The sequence below is a fragment of the Schistocerca americana genome, chromosome 1 (assembly GCF_021461395.2).
Source record: "Schistocerca americana isolate TAMUIC-IGC-003095 chromosome 1, iqSchAmer2.1, whole genome shotgun sequence".
NCBI classification, from domain to species: Eukaryota; Metazoa; Arthropoda; class Insecta; order Orthoptera; family Acrididae; genus Schistocerca; species Schistocerca americana.
In genome coordinates this window covers 748,075,424-748,096,675 of record NC_060119.1, presented here as the reverse complement: position 1 = coordinate 748,096,675, position 21,252 = coordinate 748,075,424, and the positions used below count along the sequence as shown (strand labels likewise).

Here is a 21,252-nt window from a genome sequence, read left to right as displayed (position 1 = left end):
TTTCGCAACCAACGGCTGCTTCATCAGGAAAGAGGGAAAGAGAGGGAAAGACGAAAGGATGTGGGTTTTAAGGGAGAGGGTAAGGAGTCATTCCAATCCCGGGAGCGGAAAGACTTACCTTAGGGGGAAAAAAGGGCAGGTATACACTCGCATACACACACATATCCATCCGCACATACACAGACACAAGCAGACATTTGTAAAGGCAAAGAGTTTGGGCAGAGGTGTCAGTCGAGGCGGAAGTACATAGGCAAAGATGTTGTTGAATGACAGGTGAGGTATGAGCGGCGGAAACTTGAAATTAGCGGAGGTTGAGGACTGGCGGGTAATGAGAAGAGAGGATATACTGAAAGGCAAGCTCCCATCTCCGGAATTCTGAAAGGTTGGTGTTAGCGGGAAGTATCCAGATAACCCGGATGGTGTAACACTGTGCCAAGATGTGCTGGCCATGCACCAAGGCATGTTTAGCCACAGGGTGATCCTCATTACCAACAAACACTGCCTGCCTGTGTCCATTCATGTGAATGGACAGTTTGTTGCTGGTCATTCCCACATAGAAAGCTTCACAGTGTAGGCAGGTCAGTTGGTAAATCACGTGGGTGCTTTCACACGTGGCTCTGCCTTTGATCGTGTACATCTTCCGGGTTACAGGACTGGAGTAGGTGGTGGTGGGATGGTGCATGGGACAGGTTTTACTCTGGGGGCGGTTACAAGGGTAGGAGCCAGAGGGTAGGGAAGGTGGTTTGGGGATTTCATAGGGATGAACTAAGAGGTTACGAAGGTTAGGTGGACAGCGGAAAGACACTCTTGGTGGAGTGGGGAGGATTTCATGAAGGATGGATCTCATTTCAGGGCAGGATTTGAGGAAGTCGTATCCCTGCTGGAGAGCCACATTCAGAGTCTGATCCAGTCCCGGAAAGTATCCTGTCACAAGTGGGGCAATTTTGGGGTTCTTCTGTGGGAGGATGTGGGTTTGAGGGGATGAGGAAGTGGCTCTGATTATTTGCTTCTGTACCAGGTCGGGAGGGTAGTTGCGGGATGCGAAAGGGAGGGAAACATTCCACGTAGGAAAAATATATCTAAAAACAAAGATGATGTGACTTACCAAACGAAAGCGCTGGCACGTCAATAGACACACAAATGTTTCCCTCTATTTTATATATATATATATATATATATATATATATATATATTAATAGAGGGAAACATTCCACGTAGGAAAAATATATCTAAAAACAAAGATGATGTGACTTACCAAACGAAAGCGCTGGCACGTCAATAGACACACAAATGTTTCCCTCTATTTTTTATATATATATATATATATATATATATATATATATATATATATATATATATATATATATTAATAGAGGGAAACATTCCACGTAGGAAAAATATATCTAAAAACAAAGATGATGTGACTTACCAAACGAAAGCGCTGGCACGTCGATAGACACACAAACATACACACAAAATTCAAGCTTTCGCAACAAACTGTTGCCTCATCAGGAACGAGGGAAGGAGAGGGAAAGACGAAAGGATGTTGCTCTATATGTATGTCTGCTTGTGTCTGCACACGTGCGGATGGATATGCGTGCGCGAGCGTACACCCGTCCCCCCCTCCCCCCAAGGCATGTCCCCCCGCCCCCGGGACCGGAAGGGGGGGAGGATAGGGAGTCGTTCCGGTCCCGGGGGCGGGGGGACTTGCCTTGGGGGGAGGGGGGCCGGGTGTACGCTCGCGCACGCGCACGCATATCCGTCCGCACGTGTGCAGACACAAGCAGACATACATATAGAGCAACATCCTTTCGTCTTTCCCTCTCCTTCCCTCTTTCCTGATGAGGCAACAGTTTGTTGCGAAAGCATGTGAGTTGTGGTGAAACGAGCAAAGAAAGAAAAAGAAAGCAGGAGTGGCATTAATCATACTGATCATTAGTAACTGTCAGTTTAATAAATACTCTGACGAATTTTAGGATAGTGGGACTTGAATGGTATACACAGACATAGTATCTACTACGAGTATAGAAGTTGAGAAGTGGAGGGGTACTCCAGGGAGTAAATGAAGCTGTAAAAAGTAAATGCAAAGTGTAAAATAGATTTTTATTTTTTCCACAGAATACTTAATTGTAGTATACATAGGAATGTATACTAGGGTAATGAACGATGAGGCCTACTCAGAAAGAATGAGGGGGGGGGGGGGGGGGGGGCGTACCCAGCATATGCTAAGTATATAGGGCAGGCGTACCTACACAGAGCTAGGACGACCTGTGGCCTAAAACATATGAATGTTTTACAACGGGGAATACCTATCAGAATGGAAAGAGGAAGTGCTCTCATAAGGTCAAGCCACAAGCAAGGTATAGGTACTGATCCTAGGAGAAGGGGACAGTATCATGACAACAGTTACGAATTTTATAGGAATTATTCTGGAAAGCTTGAAATCTATGCACAACTAGCATTGTTACATTTCATGTAAGTTTATGAGTGTCAAAAAGAACACTTTCATATTGCCCAGAGTTACTCCAAACTATGAAAAATAGTAAAACTAGTATATACTAAGGAAAAGTAGTACAAAAAATGAGAATGGACAGTAGATTACTCATGTGTCATGAACATGTGGAGTTCACTATTGGAAGTATAGAGGGGAAAGAAAAAAAAAAAAGAAGAAAGAGAGTCCACACAATTCTTAAATATTAGAAGAGCTCATTAGAACCTCAAGTGAGTGCTCATATCTTAATATCAAAGTAAAGTAAAAACAGAATAAGGAAATGCTCATCTAAAAATTGTTCTAGAGAGAAAAAAATATTGTTGTAGAAGTGAAAGATGTAGGTATAAATATGTATAAGAAAAGTATGTTGTTATGATATGAAATGTTGTTATGAGTGATATTATTTACATAATGATTATGTATAAAATATCAAGTGTCTGATCTGAGGGGGGTGGGGGAGATATGTAGTGATTCGAGAATTTTGGTGTGATTCTAGAACCACTCAGCCTTCCACCATCTCGAACACCCGATATTTTAGATGTGAGTGTGGGACTGTAGAATCCTACCTACTGCACATCACGTCTGTGTGTGCAGGTTTAAACTTAGTCACAGGAAGAATGCAGACACAGTGGTCGAACAGCACCTGTTGGGTAATCCATGGAAGTTTTAGTGAAAGAGAGGATCATGGAGTATTTATGTAACTCTGTGATAATAGTGTCAGTCACTAGTGTTAGTGAAAAAAGAACAGTTGAGAAGGTACTCTTGTAGAAAAACTTTAGTCTTAGTCTAGTTGAAGGACAGACATGTATTATGGTTCATGTTGAGGCTGGACATGGCTTTTAAGCCAACTTTCTCTTATATGTAAATTAGTTTGTTTCTAATGTTTGGAGACACGAGATGCTTACAAAGCAGTATAATTTATATGAAGAGTGAGATTTGTAATATGTCTGAAGTTCAAATATACGTCATTAGTTGAAGCAAATGAAATTGGTATGTCTAATTTTTATCAGTAGAGAGTGTCTTAAGAAATTCCTGTACCTAGCAGCATACTTCAGAGAAGAAAATGAAAGAGAGTTTGCAGCAGCAGGCTAACCAGCAAGGAAAGTCAGCCGAGCATATCAAGTAAGTCATCTCGTAAAATAAGTGGAAGTTAGTATATTTACTTCGAACTTAAATTGTCATCCAAAGCCGTTAGAATGTCACTCCATGTACTTGCAACATTATACCACTGTGCAACAAACAATTCAGGAAATGTGACATCATAAACATCAAGATGCATGAAAAACTTGTTTTTGCTTAAGATGGTGCACAAATTACCCAGACTACATTTAACCAGTGTTTAGGAATGAGAGCACTAAGAAACTTCCAACAAACTTTAAGCATACTTTCAAACCTTCTCTTAAACTTTTTCTCGATTGCATGTGTAATGTCAAATATTTAACATCTCAACTGATATTTAAAGTAATAAGGTGTCTGAAGCTATTTTACACATGATAGTTTGATTCTTTAAAGAATCTTGCAATTCCTGTTGCATATCTACCTAGTAACATACCATTAACACCTCTCTTAAACACAATACTGCACTAGATTTTGAACTTCCTTGTACCCTAAAATTGGAGAATGTCATTACATACCACAACTCATCAATCTAAACATTCTTTTCCTTTGCTTCTGGTACCCAATGGAAATGTACCTGCAGCCATGCTAGTCTTTGTCAGATACACATTTTGCGGAGGTGGCATTTGTCCCTCATTTCAAGTAGATGGTTCAGGATTATGTGACTGCTCACTAGCTGTTGTCCAGCACTCAGCTAATGAGTGATTTGCTGCACTGTTGAATTTGCTGCGCTGTTGACTGCCTATATGCTGTACAACCCACAGTAGCTGAAGGCAACTCTACAGTAAAATGTGCCAACTTTTCAAATTTAAGTAACACTTCCTGACCCTACTCTCTTGTCTGTAAGCAAACAGCTTACCATTAAACATCCAAAACAATCATAGCACAAATTTCTACACAAAGTGAAATCCTGTTCAGATATCCACATTGGCTTATGGAATTATACTAGCACCTTGCTGTTCATGAGTTTTCACTCTTGCTACCAGTATTAAGAATGACTCACCTGATTCATAACCACCGTAAACTAGTAGCTTCTACTGAACGTTTCGGTGCTTGACTGTACAGGGCACTGTTATTCTGACCATGCCATATGTGATGTGTGTCCTTTTAATTTCACAGTATTTTATTGTCTCACATGTTCTTGGTATACTGAGGAATAAATACACTCAGAAAGCCGTCAATCACTCACCTTACCAATGGTAAGGGTTTCAGCTGAAATACTGGAAGAAGGTATAATAATGTATGCCCAAAACCTGACAAAATTATCAAGTGAACCATTTATTATTTCAAAAATAAATGCCATAACTGTTAACCCATTTATCCCACTGTGAGACAAGATGGTCAATGCCACACAGAAAAATGTTTGTGGTTGCCTATGGAACCATGACTGAACGCAAGTGTGCACCTCTTTGTCTGAAGCAAATTGACAGCCACAAATATCTTTCTTAAGGGGTATAAAAATACAGAAATTGCATGAGGAACAATTGAGACTGTAGGAGGATTTATAAGGACTTCCCAGCAAAACTTCTACTGAGTAGTCAAAACAACAGGTAAACCAAATCCAGGAAAGTCTTTGACTGCAAGGTCCTGTTGTTCAATGACTTTCTGGAACATACATCACAGTTAATGCAAAAAGTGGTACATGGACATTTTGCAAAAGGTGAACCATGTCAACAAGTCCAAACACTGAGTAATGTTGACAGACAGCATCAATATATTACAGGATAATGTCCACCCAAACATTGCCAAGTTTGTTTTGAATACACTGCAGATGTACTGCTGGGAAGCCCATACACACCCTCCATACAGACCTAATATGTGATTTTCATATTTTTGGAGCACAAAAGAAAGACATTCATGGCTGTCAATTTGATTCGAACTAAAATGTGGCGCTGACCATCTTGTCTCAGAGAGAGATATATGCATTAACGGTTACGGTGATTATTTTTGAAATAATGAACAATTTACTTGTTACCACTGGTCTGGTTTTCATTAGACTGGCCCTTATAATTGTGGAAGTACTCTAACAGATTGTCTTCTTAAACTAACAAGGTTGCCACTACAGTTTCTGTAATACTCCTTTTATTGCTTACTATACCCACAGCACAGTAAAATTTATCCAGAAGGAAAAATAATAAATAAGGTACCAACTCTCATCAGGAAGATAACTGGATGCAGAATTTGATACAAAATGCACACTAATATATGAAAAGGAATTCAAATACAAATCACTCACTAAATGTTTAATTAGTTTTTGAAAGGACAGGTTGGTACTCACAACAAACAGTTCTTTTGTTGCAGTGTAACAGGTGAAAATCAATATCTTTTTATCATCAGGAATTGAAAATTGATGAATATGGAAGTTCATGGGGATTATAACGGATCTTTTACGTTGGGATAAATTTATTTTATTTTTTGTTAGATGTTCTCGTTAAATAGCTGAATAAATTGTAATTAGGAATAATTTAATTAAGCAGAGTACAAAAGATAAAGTCAAAGAGATGTTCATTGGGTGGACATTGTCGTAATGTAGCGTCACTGCATTGTTTGGTTGTTAAAACAAGTCGTTTGTGTTCCGTTCTGCTGTTCGGTCGTGTGCGTATCTGAAAGGAATTAATTTGTGGACTATAATAAACTTTCACATAATAGTTACGATTCAATGTTCCGACAAAAGGGGTTAACGTCAGTGTTAATTTGAATTGTGGGCGACAGGATTAGTTTTGGTAGATACGTGAAAACGGACGTAACGAAAGTTGTTTGCATATCATCCTTGAACGTGACTTTTTATTTAATTAATGATTGCAGGCTCACTAAAAGCTATTTTCTCATGATTAGGATCAATCCCTCTTTCCTCCAAGATAGTGATCATTAACATTTATGTCATAAGAAAAAGGATTATTAATAAAAGTAATATTAAATGACAATTACGTGTTGTTCCGTTAGTGTGGAACTGACGTAATATCTCTGAAATGACACTGATATATAATTTGTGTTAAATACTGAACTGAGATAGGAAGTAAATTGAAATTAGTGAACATTTGCTACTGAAACTATAGAAGCAGAATCGCTTAAGGTTTCTCTTCTCTAAAATGGCAAAATAGGTACGAACTTTAACTCAATAGTCGACATTATGTATTGCAAAGATATTAGCATTTCATACTTATTTTGATGACGCGCTGTTAAACAAAGGAACGTTGAGTATCTGTACGAGTAATAAAATTAAATCTAAAAACATAATTAATAACAGCGAACTCCGCTTTAACAAACTGTATTGCGTGTCATCATCGGGCAATAACTGCTCAACCCTGGAGACTTGTGTGGTGAAATTAGAAGTCAGGCATATATAACAAACTTAAAAATCCATTCAAGCTACAGTGGAGTCGGCACAACGCGACGTGGGCAGTTATAGGATTCAACCTTTCAGTTAATTCTACTAATTATACAAGCATAATACATACATTATTTTGGAACTTCTTTATTTCACTATTTATATATACATAGGCATAATTTTCATCATAAAAATTCAATAAAATATATGCAATCACTTTTTAATAACTTTGTTATCACAAAAATAGAAAGCTCAATGCTATTCATATACTCAGAAAATAGTGTCAGGCTTGTTTCATTCAAATTCTGCAAGGTGATAGCAACAGTCTAATTCCATCTAACATAAGAAGTAACAATCATTCTGAATAACTGAAAACACTGATATGACAAAGCTACACAAAATTACAACCCAATACAGAAGGCAACAACGACTTAACAGATACATCATGACACAAAAGTATAGCTCAAACACATATTAAAAATGTAGTATATACATATATTTGCTACATTAATAAGCTTAAAGTACTCACACAGTAGTCATGAAAACTTTTTGGAAATGTAATCACACTTTGGTGTTCTAGTTCTTATGGTCATTTACTTCAGCTATCAACCCCTTTATAACTAAATATTATATCAAATAACTTTGCAAGTTTTTAAATGTCAGATCAAAAATATCCTTAATTTTCTTTTTGTAATTAGTACATAACACGATTCATGGACATGTGCTGAACTGCAACAAAGCAAATTTTTGTGCTGTTGCATCATTCCAGACAATCAATGTTGTGTTTAACATCACAAAGTGTATGAACCAAAGGCTTGTCATTACCTGTGGCTTATGGACTTGATACTACATATGTGACAGTGTAAAAATTGCACACATTCTTTAAATTGAATTATTAATAATTATTACAGAATAGGCAGCAATCTCTCAAGGATTTTCTCTGTTGTAAGACATTCCTCATACTCTCCCTTATTCTAAATAACAACACACCTCTTCAATAATCTGGGACAAATCACAATGTCCCTCTCACAAAAGCACAAATGGCAATTTTTTTCTAAACAACTTACTGGTCAACACAAGTAATATATTTTCCCCATTAGCAGTTTATGAGAGTCAAAACCGTATCTCGGCCTAAAACAGTGTAATAGATGCTAAATATAATGTACGCAATTTCATCTCTCATGTTATTGCCACATTATTTAAGATAATTTTATTTGGTTTTATAACTTAATGCACAAAATATTTTGACCTATTACCATTCTTACACTAACCAGAACTTCATGGATTCTATGAGATTGTACAACTCAGTACAACAACAAAAAATTGTGGATCAGTAGACAATTTTTTTACAATACCAATTATGGAGAAAATGCTGATCAAATACAAAAGGATATGTTAGCTTATTAGAATCCAAACTACAGTGACACGTCAAAAAATTGCAATTGTGAAATTTCAAACAAAAGATTCTGCAAATGTAATGGACAGTCAGGTATGAAAGGAATGTGAGGAGCAGTTTTACACGAATAAAGTCAGTACTAGGTAGAAAATGAGACAAAGGGAAATGGAAAAATATGAAAATAGAGATAATGTGTGTGATGGAATAGCATACAGAAAAGGAGGGTTGATGACCTTATGGTGAAAAACGACTGCAATCCACAGATAACTTTTCACTCAGCCAAATTGTTCAGTCTTTGTGATGCTTGACTACAGTTAATATTTGCTTTTATTTGTGTTTGCCACTTTTTTACAACTCACTTCTCAGATGAATCCTAGCACATCAGTCGTCTGAATGTTCAACACAAATGTCTTGTTACAGTTCATTAACATGTTCATGTAATCTAATTACAGGCAATTTTTGAGCAGACATTAAACAAATTTAATTTAATATTATTGAATCACAGAAATCACTATATTTATGGTAACAAGCACTAATGATACACACTAATGGAGGAAATTTGCAGCTTACAATAATGTGAATTATTTGCAAAATAAAACCTCACATTTCTGAAAATACAATGCACAATACCCTGCACAGAATAACAACAGCAATCTCAGTATGCAAAAGCCAAATCAGTAAGTTTTTCCAGTGGAACATCATTTTTTTTTTAATTAAATTGCATTAATACTGAAGAAAATATAATTACAAACAGCATTGGTTGCATAAAAAAAGTATCTAACTAAGTCAATGCAGCTTTCTGATCTGCATATAAAATAAACACTATTAATGGATACATAGTGATATCCGTACAGGTATGGTGACTCATTGCATATGTACAGCCTTAAAAATACAGCAATGTGTTCACAGATCGAAGAATGTCTTTCAAAATAAATAACTGCTTGGTGGGAAACAAATGTCCACTGCTTTGCTAAGTAAGATTTTAAGTAAACACGCTGGCTCACTATCACAATTACATTTGCAGTACATCAAAGCAGTGCAACAGGAACTATTGATAATGTAATTTAATCACTAAAAATCAAGTGTGCAAAACTTTAGAATTCATTAAAAACTCTATCTACTCAAGACTATTTACATATAACATAGCAGTAAACATTTCACCATAAAATGCCACATATGAAAAGACTGATGTTTACAAAATATAGAAGTAAAAGGACTAATATGGCAAATCTATACCAAATAAAATGTTGTTGAAGTTTCTGCATTAAACAATGAGGACTGAAACCTCCTTATGAAACAGATGCTGTGCCACACAAACTAATATTCATAAAATCACTCCATAAAACATATTTAGACAAAATCCACTGTTTTAGCAAGCAATGGAGTTCATTTTAGCAGGTAATACAACTGCTATGTAGATTAGCCAAAAAGCAAGCACTTTTTGGTGCAGATTAAATTTCTATTTCAGTTTTGTCAGCAAAAAATAGCTGAATAATGTTCTCACTAAAAGCATTGCAATTATATTTCTGCCAGTTTTATACAATTACAAAAAACAGTCTCCATATAAAACTATTACACAAGTCTTCAAAGAGTCCCTCTGAAGCAATAAAGTAATAGTATGATTCAAATCACAAAAATTTTCCTGCTCTTCACCAAGTAAGAAAACAAATTTAGCAGAATATTTTTTATAGGAATTAAATAATTTTTTCTCCACTGATGCATTAAACTATTACACAATCTTTGCTGCAATTAAGCAGTTCATATACTGGACAGCAATTTGCTAAACACAACATGTCAAAGCCCCCCCAGACACAGACATTAGGCACTGAGAATTTGATAGGTTATTTTTGGATTCTAATTTTTGTGCTTGATTGCATCATTGGTAAAATGTAATGCTCAAATCCTAATCATTTCTTCATCGCTCTCACCAAATCCAGTATCAGCTGAAGCATTCATCATCCTCACTTCTCCACCCGAACTGAGCTGTAACAAAACAAGTCCTAACATTAGTATTATTCAATCTATCCTTAACAGAAAGTGAAATTATTCATTTATATTAAAGGCCTGCAAGTCTCTCTCTCTCTCTCTCTCTCTCTCTCTCTCTATCTATCTATCTTAACACACACACACACACACACACACACACACACACAAAGCTTTGGTAATCATAAAAGCAGAATGCAAATATTAATGCTGTAAAGCAATATCATCTTTTTGTGCCTCCTGACTGTTCAATGCTGCTGTCTTTACTCATTTCACAGTTTGTATTCCACTTGGAAATTTCCATGATAGGATTTAAAACCATGAAATGATTTTCATGTATCTGGCACAGTTAACTGAATACATATTTCATTTATTGCTTGTCCTCTTTTTATAGAATGGACACTGTGTGAAACACTGTTTATTGACTTTCAATCCCTAAGTGCAAAGACTTCCAAGGCCAGTAGCAATCTGAGCAGAATTCCTCTATGCATTAGGCCGTATCATTTTGGAAATCACTTAAAAGTGATGATTCAGCCATCTTTGCAGTGTTTCTCTTCAGGGTGACTAAACTGTTGGTTCCTTATGATGGTCTTACCTAAATACCACCCTATTTTTGTCATCACTTGACAACCAATGTCACTTTCCATAACATCACACGACAATTCAAAATCCATGAAAAGTCTCTTCGGGTTTGCTACCGGATCCTAAAATCAACTTGACTCGATATTTCAGCGATCCAACTGGTCACCATCTTCAGGAAAATGCTGCTTCTGCTGATGAGTCCCGCTGAGAACTAACGCCAGGTTGCAAATTGACGTCCTATATAGTCCACCATTCAGTACACGGCGCATGTGCCACCCATCACGGTTTCTGCCTTCCAAAACAGGGATGGTGGCGCCGCCCTTAGTGAAACACTGCTGGCAATGATACATCGCAATCAAGGCCGCACCGAAGAACATTCAGTTTTGATGCAAGATAATACAGGATTCCACGTCTTGATAAGAGGAAACCCATTGTCTCTGTTAATTAAATCATCAGCCAACCTAATTTCAATCGCCTCTTTATAGACACTGTTCCAAAAACCGGAAATGTTGGCAACCACCAAAGTTTCCTCAAATTTCATATTGTGTCCCTCATTTAGGCAGTGTTCTGCTACCGCCGATTTTTCCGGCTGTTGTAGCCTCGTATAACGGCGATGTACCACACACCTGTCATGCACTGTGTGAATCGAATGGCCAATGTAAGCTTTCCCACATTGACATGGAACAATAAGATTGGACGAATTTTAAGGACTTTTAACATTAAGAGTGTGTTCCATCCACCTTCTAAGATTAGGGCTCTGCTCGGACCTGTGAAGGATGATTTGGGGCTAAAGAAAACCGGTGTGTACAAAATTTTCCTGAAGATGGCGACCAGTTGGATTGCCGAAATATCAAGTCAAGTTGATTTTAGGATCCGGCAGCAAACCCGAAGAGACTTTCAAGACTTATTACGCCGGGAAAGCCTACGTAATCACAATTCAAAATCCAGAGGCCTCCGCAAGGGTAATGAACTAGCAGACAGTTGGCAGGCAATGGTGAATTGGCATTTTGTAGCCACGGGCAGTTTTTTCCTAGAGCAAGACGTCAATGCCACTTGGCAGCTCTCTCATGATGACTTGTTTATGGACATCTAAGTTTTGAGGAACTGCTGGCTGGCAAATATGAATGAGTGTTGTACATTAGACCGGAATCATCGCCAGCATCACACTGCGGTTAGAGCATTTAATTGCCTTGCCCCCCCCCCCTCTCCCCTCCGACTGGTTTGATGCAGACCACTATGATTACCTCTCTTGTGCCAACCTCTTCATATCAGGATAGCACTTACATCCAATATCCTATTTTATTTGTGACATCAATCCAATCTCTGCCTTTTGCTAGCTACTCTACAGCTCCTCTAGTACCACACAATTTATTCCCTTACATAATAACTCATCATACCATTTCATCCCTTCTTATAAACAGTGTCTTCCACATTTTTCTTTCCTTGTCAATTCTGAAGATAAACACTCATTTTTTATTTAACCTGTCCACTTAATTTTTAACATCCTTCTATAATAAACTTCTTCTGGGCTTCAATTTTCCGGTTTCCTCATAATTCATGATATACCTCGATACATTTCTGTGCTCCAGATGTACATTCTCAGAAATTTTTTCCTTGAATTAAATATAATATTTGATACCAATACACTTCCTGTGGCCAAGAATATTCTCTTTGCTTGTTCGAGTCTGTTTTTATGTTTCCCTTACTTTGTCTATCACACATTTTGATTCCAAGGTATCAGAATTCCTTCACTTAATCTACCTCACAGTCCCCAGTTTTAAAGGTTGCTCAGCACTATTCTCATTACCTTCATCTTTCTTCAGGTTACTCTCAATCCATATTTTGTGTTCAGTAGACTGTTCATTCCATTCAGTATCTCCTGTCTTTATCACTCTGACTGAGCAATGTCATTGTTGAATCATGGTATTCTTGCACTCATAATTTCAACCCCACGCTTCAACTTATGTTTTATTTCTACCACTGTTTCTTCAACAAACAGACTGAATACCAGGGCAGAAAGGCTTACATTACGTTTGGTCAAATGTTTGAGTGGAGCAGAAACATGACTCCCAGAAGTTACACAAGTGATTTTTGTCCTAATTTTCATAGCCAAATGAAGAGCGGTAAATGAACATCAAGATGATACAGAAAAACTTTCAGTGATTTGATGGAAAACTGAAATATTTCATGAACAGCAGCTGCTATGTAAATAAAATGTCAAGTAGTTGCAGATACATGAAAGACCTAAATGGGAAGCAAAAACAGTAATCTAAAACAGATTAATGACAATAATTTTAAAAACCTTTTTACAATATATATGACACCACTTGAAAAGAGAACAAATCACACTGCAGTTACAAAACTGTAATGAGCGAATGGAAACTTGCTAATAACAATTGAATGTAATGGGTATGTAAAAATACACAGCAAATGTAATAACAAAAGATAAATCAGTGCCACATCCAAGAATGCTCATAACAGCAGGGTAAACAAAAATGCAGGAACATTAATAAAATAATTCCAAATGAAAAAGGGATTCCTGTGACATGGCCAAAGAAGCACCCTGCACCACATGTATGCTGCAAATGCCAGAGGGCTGCAGAGCCCAGGCATCAATTTAGGTATTGCAATAGTTTCTAAATGGGATCCATCTACTAGCAAGTTCCCATTAGTTCTTTAGTGTTTTATAACTGCAGCGTGATATGTTCTCTTTTTAAGTGGCATCAAATATATTTTAATAAGTTTTTAAATTGCTGATATTAAGCAATGTAATTATTACGTGGACAGTATATCGTGGCAGTCAGCCACGACAGTAAACAAACGAGAACTATGACTGCTCGAGGGGAGAGGTGCAGTGCGGGGAAACAAGCCCCGCCTCCTGCTCAAAGAGCTGCCATCCTACATCCACATTCTGCACAAAAGCATAACTGACGTAATGATCATAGGGATCATTGATTCCTTTTGTTGTGGTGAGAGTCGCACTCGAATACCTTTATCCATCAGGATTAGTCTCTTCATTCTTAAGAAAAGAAAACAAGTAATCCACAACACAAAGTAAACTGGAGTACACAAAGCATTTGGTGGTGGCTACACTGCATTTGTTTGCTGCGGCTGGCAGCAGTAGTTCAGGCCCGATCTCTACTGGTATCTTACACAACCATAGCTCAAAACACTCCCCACCTAAAACTGCCATGATATAGTGTTCGCATAATAGTGTAATCTGTTTATGTTTGAGTCTTTGTGCTATCTAGCCCATACCCACAATCAGTTCTGTTCCTGTGTTGGGAGGACATGCTTAGCTGGTCAGTCTCTACACTACAAGCACATGTTGTATGCATGACTTTGTGCTGTGTACATCATGATGAGCCTGTTTTAATACTTGGAAGGTACATAACTGGTCTACTATTTTACCAATTTTTATATTCCCATTTCTCCCACCACCCATCATTAACCTTGGTTAATTTTACATTTCTATTTTTTCTTCTTGTTACGTCTTTTATGAATCTGAAAAGATCCTTGATGAGCAGATATTATATCCAGAATATTCTTATTCCTATTCAATGCCTTTTAGCAGTAACTGATGGCTGAAGCTTATCCTATTACTGTCCCTTGCATGCAATGCTGCACAGCTTAGAACCATGCCTCAGTTTTGTCATATTAATTTTTCTACGTCTCCAGATAATCTGATGATACCCTACAGGGACGAGATGTTAACTGTTATTAATAAAAACAATTTTGCAACCGCAGCTGTTTTCATTCAAAAACATTCAAACTGGGTTGCAGTGTCAGACAGCCAAAATGAAATGGAGCCAATATTAAGGAATAGAACTTATTTTAAAACAATTTTTTCACTTCGCTATTGTTGATGAAAAGATTATCAAATTTGTGGAAGATACAGTTGCTATGTGTAACAAATATACAACAAGTGGTACGATAAATTTCAACAGTATTTATCTTTCTAAAGCATTGGCTGGAAGTGCTGTAGATCAAGCTGTTTTATTATTTTACTGATTTGAAAATCGTCGGCAGCTACATATAAAACCTAGAATCTGTAGTATGAACACACAAGAAAAAGTTGTCAAACATCTACAACTCATGGAACAAATGGAAAACGAAATTATTAGTTATAGTGAAGGTCATTATTGACCTGGGAGGGCGTATCTCCTTTAGGAAATAGTCTAGATTATTATTTTTTTTAAAGTGAAAATCAGATGATACTATGCATATTGTAGCATTAAAACTATTAAAATACACAGCATGCCTTGTTGTAAGATGTGCTATGTCGTGATATGCCAGCAATGGTTTGTACAAATCCATAAATCCTAATGAATTCTATTACACTGTATCACTCAACAAACTTGTTAATGTAATTATTTCTTTTTGTATTCATTTTAATAAATACAATTCAAAATTTCTACCATGTTGATGAATTTAAAATACAGAAAATTTTGTAATTTTTTGTATCACTTGGGATTCTCATGAACTGAAATAATTCGAAAATTTACTCAGAATTATGTTCCTCACCTTTTGTGCTATAAAAGGTTAAGATCATAAACTGTCATTTCAACACAGGTAATCTGAAAGTCAAACCCAGCATTCTGCTTCTTGATTATGAGTGACTGTAAGGGAATTTACCTGATATGGCAGGTGATACCATGTATTTATGACATGTTGAAGTTGTGATGTCATGGTTTGTGCAAAAACAGTGTGGTGATCAATGATTTGCAGTCTAGCAGTACCACTGGGCTGTCACCATTCCCCTCAAACTAGCACACGAGAATCTTGAAAAATGGCATCGGAGATCAATGAGTAACATGTAATGCTTTGTTTCGAAACCAAGTTTTTTTCTCTAGGACATAATGTGATAGACATTTTTTTAACTGATAGGGGTCCACTGCTTAATGTTTTTATATGATTTTACTGCAAGGCTTCATAGTGTTGTTGTTGTGGGTGAAGGATGCTCAGAACTGTAAGCATCAGGACCCAGTTTGAGTTAATTTAAAGTCAGCAGATAAAAATTAGCCAAAAAGTGCAATAAAAAATTGGTTATATAAAACATAGTCTGCTTAATAATCTAAAACTACCTAAACATATACAAAACAAAGAGCTAATTAGTTAAATTAAATTGAGCCACAAGTTCACATTTCCTTCTCTGCAGACCGCAACTGTCCACAGAAAGGCAATGTACAATACTGGGATGTGTCGGGAGTACTTCAATGGCATATATGTGTCTGTGAGGACCTATACCACAGAAAGATTGTTAGTTTCACCAACTGCAGCAAGTTTCCCTTCACTTCCAGTAACTCCTCCTCTTAATTATATATGCTATCACTCATGGACAGTGAGCTGGTAATGGGGACTTGACATGGCTGCGTGTTGTACAAAATTCATCAGCTGAAAGAATTCTTGAATGGACTGGCAGGTTCCTCTGGTGACCACATGCACTAGGTGACTTGCTCTGTACTCAGAAGGGACCGATTGCCTTTGTAGTCTGGTCCCTTCAATCCCCACAAACCAACCTGTACTCAGAAATGTAGCGCAGATGAAGAATTTGGTATTTTCAATCTGTCGTAGCTGTCCACCACTCTCAAGATCACGTGTGCTGCTGCTGCAGCTGTGAACTGGCTCAGTAGGATGATCTTGAGTGCACAATTGGAGCAAACCGCTGAGCAGTCAAGGGTGCCCCTCCCCCCCTCACTGCCACTTAAGAGCCATTAGCTTAAACAGTAACATCTTATGCCAATACTACCATGCCAGATATTTGTTATGACGATGAAATCAGGAGTGTTCCTGTCAAATCTTTGTAAATCTAAATTAACTATGGAACTTCTGTGTGTCCAGCATGGAAGGTGACTCCATTCCTGTGTAAGGAATGAAACTATCTATGCAAATACTGTAAGGTACCATGTCTGAATAAAATCTTCCTGATTTTCTAGCCGCATCAATTCAAACAAAATACTCAAGCTTTCGATGGCTACCTCTACCATCATCAAGAGTAAAAACCACTGACTGTCGGGGATGACATGGTTTTCCATTTATATAGGCACCGTTGCAACTCTGACGAGTTGAGCAGGACTGAGTGACGTCAAGTGGCACATTTGACAAGATATGCTGTGCCCTATCAAAGACAACATAGCTCGTCATGTGTCCATTGCGTATGCGTCCCTTGAAAACACGGCACCAGCTATATAGGCCAAACTAATCGGACAGTAGCAAGAGCATTTAACTGAGCACAAGCGACATAATAAACAAATGGAGCTTGACAAGTTGGCTATAGCAGAACATAAACAGGCATAAAATACAGTCTGAAAAGACAAGAGTCTCAGTTCATGCATCAACATATTGGGATTCTGTTATAAAAGAGGCACCCGAGATCAGAATAAACAGCAACAATTTTAACAGGGATCAGGGGTACACATTTAGTAGGGCATGGGGGCAGACACCGGATGTCGAAAGAAAGCAAAGGCAGATGCTTGATGATTGTATGAAGGCGGGAGCACCAGTTTCAATCGTGGCACTGGCTAGTCACGCCACTTGACGTCACAGCTGTGTGTGAGCTGTCCAACTCGCCTTCTGGCCACACATTGTTTTGGCTCTCTCTGACTGGTGTCAGAGGCTGCAATCATGCCTGTATACGTGGATAACTGTTCAAATGGTTCAAATGGCTCTGAGCACTATGGGACTCAACTGCTGAGGTCATTAGTCCCCTAGAACTTAGAACCAGTTAAACCTAACTAACCTAAGGACATCACAAACATCCATGCCCGAGGCAGGATTCGAACCTGCGACCGTAGCGGTCTTGCGGTTCCAGACTGCAGCGCCTTTAACCGCACGGCCACTTCGGCCGGCTGTGGATAACTGTCCCAGCCCCATTGGTCAGTGGATTTTACTCCTGACGAAGACGACAGGGATGGCCATCAAAAGCTTGAGTATTCTGTTAGAGTTGACACGGCTAGAAAACTGAGAAGATTTTATTCAATTGGGAGAGACTGTCTAACAAATGTGACGTTGTTGAAGTGTGAAGCAGTTAGAACAGACAATGGCCCTGTCTACAATACTAGAAAAATTATAGCAGATAAAGACAGGCAAATAACAGAAAGCACGTCAAACACAGAGCCAAGCATAAGCCTCTCTCAGTGGTAGAAAGGAATTGGCATTGTACCACATCCTGGCACCAGTACTTGGGCTGGTGTCACCAAAGATGGTATTCCCACACTTAAATGAGATCCCTGTGCCAATCCACATAGACTTTATTAAGAAGCAGTACCTTGATTTGAGAGGTCTGATGGAAGAGATTAGAGGTAGCAGCTGCAACAGATTTCTTTGCTAGGTAATGATGGAGATTAAAATGCGTTATAAGATTAATCAACCACAGCTACAGCTGTTTTACAGTACTAAAGCTGAAATTGTGGCAACTTTATAACAGACGACACAACCCACAAATACTGAAAAGAAAAATACAATACAAGTAGGAAATCTATAATCACGTAGGCGTCTTATCAGACAAGATCTGAAAACCTTGTTTGTGAAGAGGCAAATTGGGAAACAACAACATCCACTCTCCATGACAGGGAATGTTAGCAGAGATACTGACTATGCTACAGCATAACCTTCCAGATATATCAGCTACCTGACTTGAAGCTGCATCTTCACAATGCAGCACCTACTAATGGTGATAATGATATCATTACCACATCAGCAGCAGCATCGTCAACATTCACAAAGATTTGATCTGGAGATTTCCTTCTGTTTCTTTGCAAACTAGAATGTGGTGGTATTGGTAATGCTAATGACTACAAAGATTGTATGGCAGTAAAACACAGTGACAATCAGAGCTTCTTTCCAAATACAAGTGGTTCCCAAAATATGTACCAGTCAGTAGAAGTATGACATTCTGAACCCAGATGTCTCGAGGTACGCATTTCAGCTACTGCGGCATAAAGTTTCATCATCTTTGGTGCATGTAGTTGTGAGTTGTAGTGGTGCATATCAGAACACATTTCAATGCTTCTTTGAATTGTGAAATGCATGACATGAAGGAGCAATGGATTTGCATCAAATTCTGTCCCCAAGTTGAAGAGAACTGCAGCTGAAATCCACCAGGCACTTCAAGTTAGGCCAAGATTCTGTGAAAGATGACAAACATTCTGATCGACTGTCAACCTGCAAACCATTGGAAATGATCATGAAAGTGTGTGACTTGATTTATGAAGACCAAGGGCAATTCATGATGTTTGTAACAGACTGGGGCTGTTGCACAGTACATGTCAATGATTTCTACCTGATGAACTGAACATGAGACGAATTGCAGCGAAGTTTGTCCCCTTGCCTTTTCCACATCGACCAACGAAACCTCAGGATTCAGACATGCATCAAGCTGCAACAACGTGTTCAAGTGTGTCTAGAATTCTTATCCAGAGTCACAACAGGTGATGAATCTTGGGTCTATCGTTATTATGGGCCTCAGACGAAGCAGCAATCATGACAATGGAAAATGTCATCTCCTCCAAGGGTGAAAAAAGCTTGACAAGTTTGCCGCAAGATGAATTCAATGCTGATAATTTTTCTCGACATTCAGGGAATAGTGCATAAGGAGTTTTGTTCCACACAGCCACTTTTACTGGTAGTTAAAGTTCAGTGCAAACAACCAGAGCTGTGGAAAAAGAAAAACTGGTTGGTGCACCATGACAGTGTACCTGTGCACATCTCGCTCGTTATGGAGGAATTCCTGGCCATAAACAACGTGGCAAAAGTCCCCCACCCTTCCTACTCACCAGAGCTGGCCCCATGCGACTTCTACCTGTTCCCCAGGATGAAAATCACACTGAAAGGATGACATTTTAACATGATTCACAACATCTAAGTGAAATCTCACCAGGTTCTGAACACCTTCACCCTGTGGACTTCCCAGGAGTGCTTCCAAAAATTGGAACAATCTCGAGACTTTGCATACATCCCTAAGGTTTGGTGACAGAGGACATTAAGATGTAGTACAGTTTTCTGATTTTTACAATATTTTGCATTGTTTCTAGAGTTTTGAATCCATTAACAATAATATATGATTTCATCAACCTTCAGGCATGTACTCACAGACAATCTAAAGGGGAATAAGTTACATATCTGACACTGGATGTATAGAATATTTTTGTAGAATGTTGTTAAGTGTCATTATTGCTGAGGATACATATGGTCCACTACCTGAACACTTCAATATAGGTGTTGCCAATACATATACTGATAGCAGTAATGATCCAGAACAACATATTTTGTGACCTTTAAAGGTATGATAGAGTGATGCTGGCAACCAAGAACCAGATTTCCAAGCTGTACATGCGAGTGCATGTATGGGCTCTTGTCAGGATAAAAACTGGTTCTCGATCGTGAGGGCCATCCCTTTGTTAGTGGTGTTGATAGTAAAATTAATAAGGCAGTTACTACTGAGATGCTCATAGATTTTAGTTGCAAGATTCTGACCGATTATGCCAAGGAAAATCAATGCCCCAGCAGAGAGTTTGGCAATTGTTCAGGTTTATTTCAGACTTCCAAATGTTGCACAAGTGGTAATTTTCAGGTTAATTTTGATCCTCTAATTCTGCACCAAAGGGTAATTCTGTCGAAATATTGTTAGTGTTCCCTGGGAGTGAATAAAAGTCTACAGAAGACTTGAGTTCATTAGCATGAAGTATCATTCAACCACCATCCAATTTGAGATTGGATGTTATTGCCAACAACAAACAGCACTCCGAAAGAAGAGACTCAATAATCAAAATGACTATCTGAAATATCCATATTGGTAAATAAGGTCAAACTCTTTCCTGATATCAAAGAACATCATTATAATACTATATTTTCTTCTAGCACTTGTCCTCTTCTAAAGACACATACTGACATATAGTGAAATACTTGCTATAGGAAGCAGAAAAAGGTTTAGATAGGCACATATTTAGAATGTATTTAAAATAAGTTAATGAAAGTGGTGGAAGAAGGTTCAGGTGTCAGTTGCATATCTGATCACAGAATGGGGGTTAGTCTTTTTCTTGGCACCTAACAACACAATATATTGCTGTGTTAAAAGTTAACTGTCTTTCTTTTCACACTTCTAGAATTCCCTCCACATAACCCACACTCAGGGGTGTTTAATTTACACCAGACAGTGATGGTTTTCCTATACTTCCAGCTTTGTTTTTGACACTGACAATTTCCAGCATGACAAAAGTATACTGCTGCTTTACAACTAGAGTCCAATCCTAACTTTGGTTTCACCCACATAACTTCATGTCGGAATGCTTTCCTTGCTTTCTCATTTTTTTTTTTTTTTTTAATTTTCTTATCTTAAGTTTACATCTATAAGTTTCT

The 21,252-nt window shown here is 38.0% G+C and overlaps 1 protein-coding gene across 2 annotated transcripts in view; it reads right to left on the bottom strand.

The window, feature by feature from the left end:
- Positions 1-10,181: 10,181 nt before the first annotated feature.
- The window catches only part of LOC124611079 (cation-independent mannose-6-phosphate receptor), a 619,359-nt gene continuing 608,288 nt past the window's right edge, over positions 10,182-21,252 (bottom strand). For both annotated transcript variants that reach the window (XM_047140214.1, XM_047140213.1), the window contains one exon: positions 10,182-10,314. Coding sequence is in view for 1 of the 2 variants with exons in the window: in XM_047140213.1 (XP_046996169.1) it covers positions 10,228-10,314 (87 nt within the window). In the remaining variant the exon portion in view is untranslated. The remainder of the gene's footprint in view (positions 10,315-21,252) is intronic.